Here is a 17,059-nt window from a genome sequence, read left to right as displayed (position 1 = left end):
ACCATGATGAACTTAAAATTGGGTTCTATTATTTTTCCTCAACAGTTCTCCTCACAAAAACTAAATTCACTTCAGAAACAAATTTGATAAGAACAGAGTGGAAATTATTAGCAACACCAAAATAACAGCAAAGCTTGTTTTCTGTTAGTTTAAGAACAAACTAAGAAAAGTAAACCCAAACTTTGTGGCAATAATTAAGACCAAACTGAACATGGTGTGTGTTTATGGTGCGTGTCAGCAATGTTGTCTCAGCGGGGGCGGGGCGTGGTGGAGGTGGGGCTTAGACGATATTATCAGATATCGCGGTATTTTTAAAGGCGATTATCGATAAGATATTTTTGACATATCGCCCAGCCCTAGTACAAACTGTATGTGCTATTGCCCTACACCAACCCTACACCTAACCCTACCCCTTACAGGGAAATTTGTTGCTTTTTTACTTTCTAAAAAAAAAAAAAACTCACTCTGTATGATTTATAAGCGTTTTGAGAAATGGGGACATGGGGTAATGTCCTCATAAGTCACCTTCTCCTTGTAATACCTATGTCATACCCATGTCATTAAACAAATTTCTGTCCTCATATGTCACAAAAACGCGCGTGCACACACGTAAACAAAAACCTTTTGCCTGCATCAATCAACGTCTATTTCAGCTTCCCTCATAAATGCCACATCACTCAATGCTAATATCAAGATAAAGTAAATGTTGTGCAAGTACAATTCCAGAACAAAATACATTTCTGGGAAAGGGAATAAAGATCTGACCATTCAATATTCAATTTACCCAACAGAGCAGTTTAGGAAGCAGTCTACTGAAGGATCAATCTAACACAATCATAATGTAGCGTTATCTAATAACAATCATTTATTTCTCGAGGTAATTGCGCTCCTTGCGTCACCGCCAGCTTGCCAGAGCCAAACGCTTTTGATTTCCTACATGAATAAACAATTAAAATGAAATTACTAATCTGAGAATGAAAATTGATCAGGCTGGCCTGCCTGCTAATTTGAAGTGCACTTGGTTATTAGCAAGCAACCTCTCATATACAACAAACAGGACAAACAAAAGCCTTTACTTTAAGAGCTCTTGCAAACACTAGCAAACCTCAGCACTTCTAATGAGTTTGACTGCAAGACTTCACACTTAAGGCCTGACACCAATTCACAGGCTGCTATTATCCCCTGCAGATTAACACTTAGCAGTGCCCAGTGTTACAGGATCACATACACCTCTCTGCAGTCCAGAGGTTTAAGTAACCAATTTATGGTTCCAGCCATGACCCACAGAGATAATGGCCCGCTTGGGTCTGGTTGTGGCCAATGCACAGGGCAATGCGGTCACGGCCAGTAGTGCAAGAACAATCATTTTCAATATGGCTCTGAGCACGAGTGCCACATTTATGGGTGTTATAGTCTCACCTGTGCCGGCGTGGGTCATAATTCGTATCAGCCAGATGGAGCAGGGAAATGTTGCATAATTGGCAGGGATGTAGTTTTAATGACATTTCAACATATGGGAGTATCAGTGTCAGCATTTGGCTACCTCAGCGCTCCTCAAATCGCAGGTCTCCACAAATCGAAGCGCAAGAGTGTGTACACCTCCAAACCATCTAATTTAATGAGCTTTCCTTTCTGGCGGCTTCCCGGTGGCAAATCACTCAGCACATGACGCGAACAGGTATGAATTCAAGGAAAAGCAGCATCTGCCGGTTTTGCACTTTTCTGAAGGTTGTGTTTTACAGGTAGATGAATCAACCAGAGATGGCTGTGAACTCGATACAAGGCGATACAAGGCATAGTCTGACTCTAGTCTGTTCGTCTCTTTCTCATCTGCTGACTACAACTGTGGTTTTGCACAATGCTGATCATGAGGAAAATGATGTGTTGCTGGGGACCTAATCAGTACATGCTGTTTCCTCCCAGACTGACACATTAACTCACACTGAGTTCAGTTCGGTAGCTGTGCGTAAAAACTCTGTAGAACGTTCTGTCTATCCATCCATCCTTTTTATGTTTTTGAAAGAGGTCTCTTATGCTCACCAAGGCTGCATTTGTCTGATACTTGAAAAACACAGCAAAACAGTAATAATGTGAAATATTATAACAATTCAAAATAACTGTTTTCTATTTGAATGTATTTTAAAATGTAATTTATTAATGTAGTGGTAAACCGTGATACTTTTATTTGTCCAGGAATCTTTGATAAAGGAAGTGCAAAAGAACAGCATTTATTAGATTTTTTTCTGTCACTTTTTATTTATCTATTGCATATAATCCTTCAAACTTAATGCGTTTGAAAATTTTTTTTTTTTTCAAAGTTTTTGTCAAGTCATTCAAAGTGTATCTTGACAAACTTCAGTTTGAGTTTCTTTGAAGTCAATTAATTTTAAAGGGGTCATGAACTTTTTATTATTTTGTAGTGTTCTGTGGGTTCCACTTATAATGTTATTACAATTTTTACATAATTTTTAATTAATAAGACATTTTCTGTCCTGTTTTGACCCCCCTCATCAGAACACTGTTTGAATAGGCGTGGCAGATTGTAGACTCGGAAGCAAACGCCCACTGCTCTGATTAACAATTGTGTATGTTTGACAGCCTACATCCAAGTTATAAAAAAAAATAACAAGGCATAATAACATGAAAAAAAGAACATCCTATATAGAGTTGCACAAGCTCTGTTACCCATTTTTCATGGATACTGTAAAAATCAAATACGCATACTCGACACACCATGTGACTCAGAAAATCACCTTACTTTTCTTGGCCATGGCATACATTGTGACCAGGAAAGCTGAAGTGTTTGAGGATGAGAAGAGCTGTTCAGCAGAAATTCTGCAGTCAGTGTGTCAGTGGGCAAGGCACAATTCAGAAGAGATGTCTAGAGTGGGAGGTGACTTCCCACTGCATTTAAAATATGTTCTATTATAAATACACACTGAACTGTGCTTGAACTCAGGACGTAAACCTCTCTTTCACAATTTGCTGCTCAGTTTTAGCAAGCTTTACCGATGTAACAAATAACAGTACGTTTGAACTGCCAAATCAGTTGCCAAAGCAGTTTATCTTTGGATAAATACAGTAAGAACAGTACAAATAAGGAACAGTGCGAAGCAAATAAAAAAATAAAATTATTCAAAAATACATAAAATATAAAGTCATTATTAAAAATATATAATTAGAGTTATAGTAAACAAAATAAAATGACAAGAAAATGCTACATGTGTAGTAAAAATATTTATGGATTTTGTAGGTATCCATCCAATATAAAACAGAAGAATTCATTTTGTGAACTCTCCTGCTGACCATATGTGAATACAACACTTAAGCTCATTAATGATATATTTGCATTCCTTGTGTCTCTAATCTTCTTCCGTTCTGCTCTCTCTCTGAGGAGATGAAATGCTTTCAGTCTGCTGACATGGCTTCTGCTTGAAGTCAAACTAGTTTTTCCCATTCCTGTTCTGCTGACTGTCATGCATACCTCTTTCCTGTCTCTGTGTCTCTCTTTGTCTCCCCCTCTCCATCTCTCAACCCCAAGCCTGCAGGTAGCGATAAGGCTGTCTAGTTTGTGGTGTTTGTGTGCACCTTTGCATTTGTGCGTGTTTGTCACTATCGAGACGAAACCCAAAACAGGTGTGGGACATCACTTCCTCCAGGCAGTGATCTGTCTCTTTGGATCTTTGTATTCAAATAAACTAACACCAGCACTGGGGCTCAGTGCATGCGCCCGCACTGCGACAGCTGAAGACATGAGACATCAGGGTATCAAAAAAGTATTTTGAGAGTTCTGGAGACTTATTTAGCTCCATTCACTAGACTAAACTTCTAAGGAAGTTTAAGTGGAAATTCCTCTACGTGGAAGAATTTGCTTGAAAGATTACCAACAGCTTCAAAGCAACAGCTATCTGGACTGATATGGCACTTTTTGCCATATCAGTCCAGATAGCTGTTGGGAAAATTTAAAATATGAAGTTACACAGTTGTCATTGCTTTTTTTCCCCTATTGTTATTTAATGGAACTGCTAATTTTACAATTTGTGCATATAGTTTTACAGTAACTGAAAAGTGAAACAAACCAATTACAGTAAACTTTATAGTATAACAGTATATTTTCTTTTGTTTTAAAATGCATTACTCAAGAAAGGACCAAAAAATGAATACAATAATAAAATATTTTACAGTTAAACAATATTACACTGTAAATACATTTACAGCAAGTTAAATGACACGGTAAAATAAAATACAGTATTTTTGCTACAAAATAAAATTACAGTAAGTTACGAGCGAACTGCTGCCAGTTAGTTACTGTAATTTCTACAGGAAGTTTTTTTACAGTGTAGATATGAATTTACCGTTTATTTAAATAAATATCAAAAATCGATAAAAGGTGTGCATTATAGTTGACACCTACATGACCACTTTACAGTTGGTTTTATGACTGTGAGTCATTCTCCTCAAATGCTACTGAGCTTTAAATTATGATATATATTTTGTGCTTGAGCCCATATTCGAGTGAAATAAACAACATATTTATATATGATTTGACAGTTTATTTCAATAAATATCAAAAATCTAAAAGGTGTGCATTATAACTGAGAACTACATGAACACTTCACAGTTGGTTGTGTTACTGTAAGTAATTTTCCTCAAATGCTATTGAAGTTAGAAAAGTGTATACCAATGTCGTATGTAACTTTAGAGACGGTCCCTAGATTTGCGAATATCGAGTGCCGGGAAATGACACCTCTGGCCAATCCGTTGGGTCGTTTGTAAAGTCACAGATACTGTACGGAAAATACGGCTCAGGTTTTCTATGTATCTTGCTCGGTTGAACGGCAAAAGTGACTTTACTAGGCTATACTGGATTTACACCATGCATTTCCTATCAGCGGGAAAGCCGCGCCCCCAGCTATCACAAGACCCGAGCAAGTCCATGGTTGACACCCTCTCATTAGCATGCTGTGCAGAGGAAAAATAAATGCGGAACTACATTCAGAAATAAATGAGTGATCAAAGGAAAATAAATAGGATGAGTTTAGCATTTCCTTAAACATTTTCCATCTGGTCACCAATTTATTTTATTTATTTGACTACTTTCATCACACATTTAATTATTTATATATGTATTTAAACAAGATTACGTGTATTTATACACACATTTATTTATTTATTTATTTATTTGCTTATTTACAACAAAAAAAATTGGAAATATGTTGTGGTCAAGCTCAGACATGATAAGACACTTGCATGAATAGGATATTTATAAAGGGCTAAAGTTAACAGCTGTTCACATGGAAGGACGTCAACTCCAAATTTGTTTAGCTGATATCATGATTCCAGTTTCTGTCATTTTATGAAAGGATGGAGTGTTTTCAATTCACACAATCCAACTAACAGCACAAAGCATTGCAGAATTTGTTGCTGATATTTGTATTAGTAGTGTGTTATTATTACTATATTCCAAATTCAGCAACTGAAACTGTTATCTGTTTAGAATTTGGACAGAACTACAGTAGGGCCAGCAAAGTGAACTACAAAGGAAACAAGGAGTCATTTTAGGCATGGTTAGTAGCAACAAAAAAACGCTTTTTTTTTTTTTTCTACTATTTAAAAAATATAATTTATTTAAAAAAAAGATTAAAAAAAATAAGAAACACCAGAATATTTCTTAATACATTGCCATTTTTTCATGCTATCATGTTAGTAAACAGGCAACAAGTAAAATGATTTAAAATGAATTTCCTGTGTTCAGTTAATCATAATTTTATAATCTTAAAAACTAACTAATATGAATAAAATGTTATCTAATCACAACATATGATAAATGTGCGCCATGGCAGTAATCAGCCAGCAGATGGCGCTAATACTCACAACTGGTAAAATAAGCTTGCAGAAGTAGAAGAAGAGGAAAACACACATGTAAGTGCACTACATGTTTACCTATTTGATCCAATGTGAATTTTCTACTTGAGGAAAGTCACTATATCACTAGAAGTCTCGTGACATCGTGATCGTTCGGCGTTTCAGTTAAGAGAGAGTCAGTCGACGTTTCTGATCTGATTAATATTAGTATGAACTATGGAAACACGGACTGATATGAGCAGGATTAATTGATCATCTGATGTAGATATGAAGCTCAAAGAGCTAGAAAGCTGTCTTCAACAGGTGGATGGATTTGAGGAGCCCAAAATACTCCTGGAGCAGTATCCCACCAGTCCGCATATAGCTGGTGAGCATTATACTGTATTTGTATCCATTCCATTGTATGCATTTTTAACCATAAGATGTGTAACTTATTTGTGAGTTTTTGGATGCGTCTATTCTATTCTGTATTCGGATTAGCAAATTTGTATACTATTCTTATGATTCCTATAGTGTATATATACTGTGCGAAGTACGCAATTTTTATGTTGTTCATATCTGAAATACGGCGCTAGGTAGCCTACTGTATCCACAATGTAATTATCTTTTTCTTGGCTCGGTTTTTAAGAGGTTTAAGAAGTTTTACAACATTTTACAAAAAAAAATTGTGTTAAGAATAGTAACATAAGTAACTTTTTTTTTTTGCAACTGGGAGCTTGGAAGCCTGTTTCTATGGAATAAAATCGCTGTCAAAAATAATCGTACGTAATTCAAAGCATTTGTGTGTCATTTTAATTTACTCGTGCGTAATTTAAAAGTATTGTATGTAATTCTGTTTTTTGTCAGAGTTGGATTCCAAAATCTACGGCCACGACAGTTTACAGATACGAGATTTTGTGTGTTTGTTAGAGTACAACTCCAAAATGTACGACTATGACAGTTTACAGACACAACGCTTGTTTTCACAACAGCTCTGTTACACGCACGACATGCGAATTGCGACACGAAGTGCGGTGTGCGAAAGGACTGTCAAAAATACGTCATCATTGTCACAGGCATTACTATCCGAGGGAAGATGAATCGATTCCACAAAGTGCGCTTGCGCCCCGCCACCGTTTTAAACCACTGGCGCCAAAATGGCGGATCAGCAGCCAAGCGCTCACTCATCGTCTCAGGTAAGTGATTTTTTTTTTCTTTTTCTAATTCGGACATGTTTAAGGGTTAGTTATCACTAATGACAGAGAGGAGTAATATTACAGAGATAGTTTAACTATAGATTAGCTCTTAGTGTACATTTAGGTGTTTAAAGAATTAGAATACAGCTGTTTAGGTATGGAGGACCAAACCTGCAGAAATTAAAAACAAATAAATACACAAATAAATAAATAAATGTGTGTGTAAATAAATAAATACGCAAATAAATAAATAAATAAATGTGTGTATAAATACACGTAATCTTGTTTAAATACATATATAAATAATTAAATGTGTGATGAAAGTAGTCAAATAAATAAAATAAATTGGTGACCAAATGGAAAATGTTTAAGGAAATGCTAAACTCATCCTAACTGTTTTCTTTTAATCACTCATTTATTTCTGAATGTAGTTCCGCATTTATTTTTCCTCTGCACAACATGCTAATGAGAGGGTGTCAACCATGGACTTGCTCGGGTCTTGTGATAGCTGGGGGCGCGGCTTTCCCGCTGACAGGAGATGCATGGTGTAAATCCAGTATAGCCTAGTAAAGTCACTTTTGCCGTTCAACAGAGCAAGATACATAGAAAAACTGAGCCGTATTGTCCGTACAGTATCTGTGACTTTACAAACGACGCAATGGAATGGCCAGAGGTGTCATTTCCCGGCACTCGATATTCGCAAATCTAGGGACCGTCTCTAAAGTTACATACGACATTGGTATACACTTTTCTAACTTCAATAGCATTTGAGGAAAATGACTTACAGTAACACAACCAACTGTGAAGTGTTCATGTAGTTCTCAGTTATAATGCACACCTTTTAGATTTTTGATATTTATTGAAATAAACTGTAAATTCATATCTACACTGTAAAAAAAAAAACTTCCTGTAGAAATTACAGTTACAACAAATTGTTTTTTCGTAAAGAAAAAAACAGCAATATTTACATATGATTTGACAGTTTATTTTAATAAATATCAAAAATCTAAAAGGTGTGCATTATAACTGAGACCTACATGAACACTTCACAGTTGGTTGTGTTACTGTAAGTCATTTTCCTCAAATGCTATTGAGCTTTAAATTATGATATATATTTTGTGTTTGAGCCCATTCGGTAGTGAAATAAACAACATATTTATATATGATTTGACAGTTTATTTTAATAAATATCAAAAATCTAAAAGTAATTTTCCTCAAATGCTATTGAAGTTAGATAAGTGTATACCAATGTCGTATGTAACTTTAGAGACGGTCCCTAGATTTGCGAATATCAAATGGCGGGAAATGACACCTCTGGCCATTCCGTTGGGTCGTTTGTAAAGTCCCAGATACTGTACGGACAATACGGCTCAGTTTTTCTATGTATCTTGCTTTGTTGAACGGCAAAAGTGACTTTACTAGGCTATACTGGATTTACACCATGCATCTCCTGTCAGCGGGAAAGCCGCGCCCCCAGCTATCACAAGACCCGACCAAGTCCATGGTTGACACCCTCTCATTAGCATGTTGTGCAGAGGAAAAATAAATGCGGAACTACATTCAGAAATAAATGAGTGATTAAAAGAAAACAGTTAGGATGAGTTTAGCATTTCCTTAAACATTTTCCATTTGCCAACCAATTTATTTTATTTATTTGCCTATATTTCATCACACGTTTAATTATTTATATACGTATTTAAACAAGAATGTGTGTATTTATACACACATTTATTTATTTATTTGCGTATTTATTTATTTATACACACATTTATTTATTTATTTTTAATTTCTGCAGGTTTGGTCCTCCATAACAGATCATCCTTCAAAACTGTAAAAAATAAAAATAAAAAAAAACTTAAAACCAAGTGAAAGTAATAAACTTTTCATAAATTAAAAGCAAAATTTGCTTGAATAATATAATATTTAGCTAGCTAGTCTCTATATGAAAAAAATATATATATTTTAATGTTTTTATACAAAGTGACATGTCTGTCTGTATATTTGTATACTTAATTTTAAGTTTATTTAATTTTATTATATTAAAACTTCTTATATGGCAAACATAAAAATGAATAGAAAATATAACAGCTCATATAATTACAATTAAAGTTTTCTGAAGGTTATGCCCTTCTTTTCACTGACCATTTGTTAAAAAAAGAAGAAAAAACAATTCTTAAGTGTTTCTGACTCCAATTTGTATAAAATAAAAATACTGCAACAACAATCTGAAATCTTTTCTTCAGAGTGTAAAATTGAATGTTATGCTATGTAAAGGCAATCTACACCTGAATGCATGAGCATGAACAAACGCTAGGTACATAAACAAACCCAGGTTCACTACTGAATCCGTGTGCTTAACACTGCAATGAATTCAACCCTTCAATTAGCATTCCGTTCCTTTCTCTCTCTGTCCTCCTCCTCTCTTTTCCTCTTCTCTCGGCAGTTACATAATCTGCTGCAGAAGCTAAAAATGGACAGGTAAAGACAATTATAGCTCCACAATAGCTGCCTGACAGTGAGTCATCACGGTGTGTGTGTGTGTGTGTGTCTGTGCGAGTGCGCCACAACATTTGTCAGTATTCTGTTTGTAGCAGTTCAGTCATGCATATGCTGAACTTTTCTTTCCTGGTGGATTTGGTTCAACAGTTAATCATTTGATCCTTAACTAAATTACAAAAGGTGATTAATGGCAGTTTAGTGTTTACATATCTAAGAGAGCATTGCGGACTGACACAATGTGTTGCCATGGCGACAGGACCCAAGCTGAGGCGAGTCCCGAGGCTCTATAATGAAAACGTCTCATTCTGTGGCTTCTCCTTCCCCCTTATTATGCCGCTTTTGCCCTTTTTAGCAGACCCAAATAATACTCTAACTTCACGAGCAAAGGACACTAACATTTTTCCATGCATGAAGACAAATGATTGCTACAAAACACTACAGACACTACGCACACTCATACAGAACATTCAAAAATCATCCATCCATTCATCCATCTATACAGGGCTAGGTATGATGGTACTGTAGATACCACATGATGGAAGAAATGTGACAATTGCTAGAGATTCTGCTATAAGGGAGAATATGGTAGATGTGTCTGTGGTTAAGCAGTATCGCCCTATTAATCTAAAGTACCGTACATGCTGCAAACTTTTTGTCACTTGACTGTATATAGAAAGTGTCCATCATATACAGCTGACTGTGATTGAGAGATGCAAATGGGAAAAGTGAAAATGCATTTTTGCATGTCAAAGATATTTTTGTACTTGGCAGGTGAAATAAAATAAATATTTTTTTAAAGCAAATCTGCTCACCAAGGCTGTGTTTACTTGATCAGTATACAGTAAAATACAGTAAAAAATAGTAATATTGTGAAATATTATTACATTTTATGTGATTGTTATTACAAATTTTGTTATGTGTTGCTATAATTCATGTTATGGCAAAATACTCCGGTCTTCAGTGTCACATGATCCTTCAGAAATCATTCTAATATGCTGAATTGGTGCTCAAGAAACATTTCGTATTATTATCAATGTTGAAAAAAAGTTGTGCTGCTTCATTTTTTGATAAATATAATATTCAAAAGAACAGCATCTATTTGAAACAGAATCCTTGCTTTTTTATTATTATTAATATTCAGCAAGGATGCATTAAATTGACCAAAAGTGAGAGTGAAGACTTTTACATTGTTATATAGAATGCAGACCCCCTATTAATAAATATATATAAATAAAATGTAGACCTATTAACATTGTGAATTTACATTTTGGGATTTAATTTACAGCATAAATATATCAATATTGTGATGCTGTATATACCATAAACATGATTTTAAATCACTCCTTGCGACAACCATTCATGCATGAATACATCCAACCAAATCACATATTCACCAATTTATTCCTCCATTAACAATCAGTCAATCTACCTGTTCCATTATCACTCCAATCATCAATCACATCTACAGTATCCATCATTAATGTGGTCATCCATCAGTCAAACCTTTTCTTAATCACTAAATTCCTCCGTCTACAATCTATCCGTGCATATCTACAATGCATCCATCATCCAGTAGTCGTGGATGATGGATGCATTTCAGTGACAATCTATCCTTTCTTACTTTCAACCAAATAATTAATTCATCAATCCATTGCTCGATAACCCAATCTCTTATCTATTCATCCAACCATCTAACTGAATCATAATATTCATGAATGCATCCCTCCATCAATAATCTGTTTATCAGTCCATCCATCCATTCCCTGCCATCACTGTGTGTATGTCGTACCTGGGCTGGTGAGTAGAGTTTCCTGGTGCTGTTGGGCTCGTGGGCACCTGGGTGTGTGTTCGGGGAGTGAGGTGGAAGAGTAGAGCAGGGTCCAGCCCCTTGATGCCCCCCACTGCTCCTCTCTGCTCCAGACCCGCCTCCTCCGATGCAGCAGAGCGTTCCCTGGGCCAGCTCCAGTTCAATCTCCGCATCCATCTCTGCCTCCTCCTGGGCTTCTTTGTTGGAGTCGTCTAGGTGTTTCATCAGCACTGCCACGACCACATTGATGAGAACAAACTGGGCCGTGAGCACAAAGCTCACAAAGTACATCGGAGAGATGAATTGTAGGCTGGGATTACAGGTGTATTCGCCCGGCGGGCATTCTCGAAGAGTGTCCTACAGGAGTGAAGAGAAAGTTACAATAAAGATATTTGAACTTCTACAACAGTTAGTTATGTTCAATTCATTTGACTGGACTCAGCGCCGTCTTTTGGGGGGTGCAACTGGTGCGGTCGAACCGGGCCCACTGTTTGAGGGGGCCCCGCGGCGAACGGACCGAGGGGGACCACCCTACCCCCAGGAACGCGATCGTGAACGGAGCGAGGGGGAACCACTTTGTGTCTGATAGGTCAATAATAAAATTTTTATTTATTTATTTTTGTGGAACTTATTTAACAAAAATTTGGTCATGTGGTGAAAACTTGGTACCTAATTATGAGACATTACACTAGATTAGCTGCATTGTAATAAGTTGATTTCTTCACCAGCCTCTTTGTCATGTTTTCCAGAGGAAAAAAAATCTTTAAAATAAGATAAAAATTAAAATAAAATAAAAAATAAAAAAATTAATAAAAATTTTAAATATTTTTCATTCTTATTAAAATCATAAGCCTAACAAGTGGTGTTTACACTTAAATTGTTTGTTCAAATGGGGTAAGAAAAACTAATTTAATTAAATTCACATATTCTCTACCATCAAAGGAATAAATTACGTTTTAATATATGAAACAGAAAACTGTTTTTTTCTTCTATTTTATATATATATATATATATATATATATATAAAACACAATACAATACAAAAACCTATGTTAGCTCGTTTCCACCATGGGATTAAAAAAAAAAAACGTAATTGCTTGCAATTGCAAGTTTATATCTCACAATTTTGACATTTTTGTGAGATAAAATTGTGAGATACAAGTCGCAATTACCTTTAAAACATTTTTTAATCTCAATTTTAAATACAATTTATTAAAACTGTATTTAAAATGAATAAAAAAATGTAGCTTCAAATAATTCTGAAATTTTTACATTTTGTCTGAAATGTCAAACTCAAAATGTCCTTGTTTAAAAAACTGTAGTTTAACAGCTATTTGGTTATGCGCTGAACACGACACCCATTTCTGAAAATAATACTAATTACATCAATCAAACACTAGCCATTAAATGATAAAACCATTTATCATGGCCTCGACATCCTAGAGGCAGTAGATAACAGGTACTTAGTGTCTTCCCCTTACCCTTCTTATCATCTGCAGTTTGATTAACATGAGCTATAGGAACAACAAATCCCACAATGTCAATTTCATTCTAATTTACTTTGATATAACATAAACTCTCTCTTTTTTCCCCTCCAAAGCTGTCGTGACTGAGAGGCAGATGGGTGCAGGCTCTGGCAGTAATTTTGCTTGGCCACTCATGCGTGTGGTTGGGGTTTGGGGAGGTGGTGGCTTCTCTGCAGGTACGTTAGAACTCAGGTTGTAATTTACAGCTCTGATTATGGTGCTTTAGCTGCCAGGAAACCACGGCAAGCCTCCGTCAACCATAAAACTCATTGTGTGTGCGCCTAATGGGGGGAGAGCCTGTCACCCTCCATCAAACACACTCTCTGGTGTGTGCGGGGCGTTATGCATCGATATCACGCCAATGGGTTCTCATTTATTCAGGTACGCTTTACTACTACTGAATATGCTGAGCTGGTAGTTCCTCCATCATATACCTATCATATAAACGCCAGGTTGGGGGGAGAGGAGATGAAACGCGGCAGGTTGTCTTTACACAGGCCGATAAGAACTCATTGCTCAAAGACAAGTGTATTAGAGACAAGAAAGACACAGGGAGGATGAGAGAAACAATAATGAAAGAGGCTATGATGTAATACCGTATAAAGCAAAAGGAGGGATCGAGAAGATTGCAGAAAGATGGTGAGAAGAGACTGTACTATTGTAGATTTACAAGCTGCTACCTCAAAGGACTCTTCATGGCAACCTATCCTGGCTACTGCGTTGAACCATTAGAAATCATAAGTGCCTTGCTTGTGAATGTTTCTAAAGTGTCTAGTTATATCATCCACAAGCAATCTGTCAACTTCTTCTGTTGAGTATTCTGTGCTTAAGTGGGTACTATTCATAGATGTCACTTACGATGGTCACCTTTTGCTAGGGCTGATTTGGATCTCATCACTTTATGAAATGGCAGCTATTATTACTTTTGTAATGCGTTACTCCCAACACTGGTTATATCTAATACAGAAGAAGCAAGTTTTCACTTCATTCGGTTTTGTTTTGTGTGCTATAATGAATGCAGATCCAGCATCAGAATTTGTCATTTTTAACATTTTGCTGAGCAGTCGCTTCAGTTCAATTCAGTCCCAGAAAGTGACAACAGCAATGTTCTCTTTTCTTTTTTTTTTTTTTTTACGGTGGAATAAAACAAAATACAAAGAAATGTATTCCTGTTGCTGGTACACTATAAGCCTAATGCAATTATGGTTCTGTTTTTTATGTCTTGAACCCCTCATACTCAAATCTAAATCATATTTGGTTTTGAGCTGCTGATCCATGCATTTATCCACTAATCTACAAAATCCCAGCAACAACAGTGGCAGATGTAGGGATGAAGATATACATTAAATATGTCATCTCATTTGAGTTCTTGAATCGGGCAGCAAGAATAACTGTTCAGCTTATGGACATGAGCCTATGATGGTCAAATATTAGCCACTGAATGCGCCGAATAATTAATATTCATTAGCTATGCAATTCATATTCATTAGCTAATGCAATGCGATGGCGCCGCAGACGGCAGCCTCAGTGTTTGGCTCTCCAGTGTTTGTACTGTTTTTGTTAGTTTTTCCTGTTTTTTGTTTCTCAAACACGATCAGTTTTACCAGGGATGAGCTGCTGAACATTCGGCAGAACACACCACACAATCTTCTACCGGATTTCGTTTATTCGGACGTTTTGCTGAACGTTGTAGTTGGTGGAGCAGCTGCGCTGATCAAGCGACCTTGTATGTGCAAACATACTTGGCAATAAAGCTCTTTCTGATTCTGATTCTAAGTATTCGCCATTTCTGGTCATCTGTGTACCTAAACTAATGTTAAAAGGTTTGGGGTCAGTAAGATTTCTATAGTTATTTATTTATTTAAAATAAATGTATACTTTTATCAAGCAATGATTCATTAAATTGATTAAAAGTGACAGAAAATACATTTATAATGTTACAATTTTGTTTATTTCAAATAAATGCTGCTCTTTTGAATTTTCAATTCCTCAAACAATCCTGAAAAAAATGTACCACGGTTTCCACAAAAATATTAAGCAGCAAATCACCATATTAGAATAATTTCTGAAGGATCATGTGACACTGAAGACTGGAGTAATGATGCTGAAAATTCAGCTTTGCCATCATAGGAATAAATTACATTTTAAAATATATTAAAATAGAAAACATTTATTTTAAATTGTAGTAATATTTCAAAATATTAATGTATGTTTGATCATACAAATGCAGTTTTGGTGAGCAGAAGATTTCTTTTAAAAACCTTCAAACTAAATAAATACAAGTTTACTAACTGTCCCCCTCACTTTTTATAACACAGTGACGCTCATAGTACTATGGCTCTTTGTTCTGCTGTACCTTCATTATGCCGTTCCAGTTGTCACCAGTGGAGACCTGGAAGAGGGTGAGGAACGCCATGCCGAAGTTCTCAAAGGTGGCGTGCCGACTCATGCCCTCACATGGGTAGTCCTCGTTGCACACTGCAGGGAACAGATAGAGGCATAGAGAGAGTTTGTATTGTTGAATACTATGTTTTGTGAATGTTTATCACCTAAAAGTTTTGCCTCAATGTTACCTATGCAGTCATGCCAAATTCAGCTTTGAATTTAGAAGAACTGAACAGACAGAAAACCAGTGAGGTAGAGAGAGAAAGGGCTTGGAATGAAAATAAGCATCAAAAGGAGTAAAAGATGAGTAGTATGTGTTTACCCAGCTCTCCAAACAATTCCACCCCCAGTGCAGCATAAATGAAGAACAGCAGCATGAAGAGGAGGCCAAGATTCCCCACCTGAAAGACACTAATCAAGACTGAAACCAGCACACATGCACTCATCCATGACACAAAATTCAGGCAAGCATGCCATGATACATTTACACTGAATTATTTAGCAGACGCTTTTATCCAAAGCAAATAACAATTAAAAGGCAATAGCAGCACCACAATTTGGATTGAGCTAAAGTGCCCTAAATTCTGTAGTTTTGGACTAAATCTCTCTCATCTTGAATCTGTAAACGGGGCTGCCCTGTATTCAGTGCAAAATCCATTTTATTTTCTGTTTTATAGTTTACAGAAGATGGATCACAATTCCAAGTAAAAAAAAATAAAAATACATTTTCCTCACATTAACCCCACAGTGACTTAATGAAAAAAATACATTTTCCCTATTGTTTTATGTTTAAACCTTACTAAATTGTGTTATATTTATGCTTAAAACCAGAACAAAATATTTCCCAAAGGTGTAAAAAAAAAAACCTTAATTCAAGATATGTTCTCTCATTATTTTATGCAATTTTGCTTGTCATGTATATGTTTTATGTTTAAACCTTACTAAATTGTGTTATATTTATGCTTAAAACCAGAACAAAATATTTCCCAAAGGTGTAAAAAAAAAAAACCTTAATTCAAGATATGTTCTCTCATTATTTTATGCAATTTTGCTTGTCATGTATATACCAAGGATGGATTAACGCATGGGCCTACCGGGCACGTGCCCAGGGCACTAGACCACGCTCTTCCCGTAACGCGATTTCAACCGTGCCCCCTCAGATATTTGAGCCAAGTGGATTTCAAATGCACCTTTCAAAAGACAAAAAAATTAGCCGAATAATATTTTTTATATATTTGATGTGATCACACCGGTGTGATTAGAACGTTCAGTGCGGCACATCATCAGCTGCTAAATTCAAACCTGCGTTTGCGCTTTGGTTGGAGCTGAGCCAGAGACAGACGCGTTTTTAGAGCGCTGCTCATTACAACCAATCACACAAGATGCAATGGCCAATCAGAGGCGTTCAGATGAGTCATCGCTGAAACGCCAGTGTTTTGTTCAGTGCGCGCTGGCTGACTGAAAAGTGCAGATGTGCGTACAGATGCAAGTAAGATATTTATTTCATAGCGTAAACAGCTTTAGTGATTATAATGGGAGTTTTTGAAAGTGTTTGAACTCTGGCTAGACTGGAGTCAATGGTAATGTTCTTTGATAATGCAAATATTCTTTGCTCTCTTTCTATACAATGAAAGTGTTATAATTAGTAACTTACAATGTTTTTATTAAATTCACATTAAATACAAAGTCAGTCGTATTAAGAATATTTTATGACAAGACACCCATATCTGGTACAAGTAAAAAGACGGGTTTTATGCGTACTTATATACAGTGGGTACGGAAAGTATTCAGACCCCCTTAAA

General features: G+C 36.1%; 1 protein-coding gene across 1 annotated transcript in view; it reads right to left on the bottom strand.

The window, feature by feature from the left end:
- Positions 1-15,703, bottom strand: part of LOC107732833 (voltage-dependent T-type calcium channel subunit alpha-1I-like) — a gene marked incomplete at its 3' end in the record, with an annotated part of 16,714 nt that extends 1,011 nt beyond the window's left edge. The window contains exons 1-3 of the mRNA XM_016544255.1: positions 15,580-15,703; positions 15,229-15,350; positions 11,329-11,703 (exon numbers count right to left, since the gene is read on the bottom strand). Of these exons, the coding sequence (XP_016399741.1) occupies positions 11,329-11,703; positions 15,229-15,350; positions 15,580-15,703 (621 nt within the window). The remainder of the gene's footprint in view (positions 1-11,328; positions 11,704-15,228; positions 15,351-15,579) is intronic.
- Between the last annotated feature and the right edge of the window lie 1,356 nt (positions 15,704-17,059).

Source organism: Sinocyclocheilus rhinocerous, unplaced genomic scaffold (genome assembly GCF_001515625.1).
Source record: "Sinocyclocheilus rhinocerous isolate Xijiao unplaced genomic scaffold, SAMN03320098_v1.1 scaffold220, whole genome shotgun sequence".
In the NCBI taxonomy this organism is placed as follows: Eukaryota; Metazoa; Chordata; class Actinopteri; order Cypriniformes; family Cyprinidae; genus Sinocyclocheilus; species Sinocyclocheilus rhinocerous.
The sequence above is the reverse complement of the archived record's forward strand: the minus strand, read 5'-3'. Positions and strand labels throughout refer to the sequence as shown.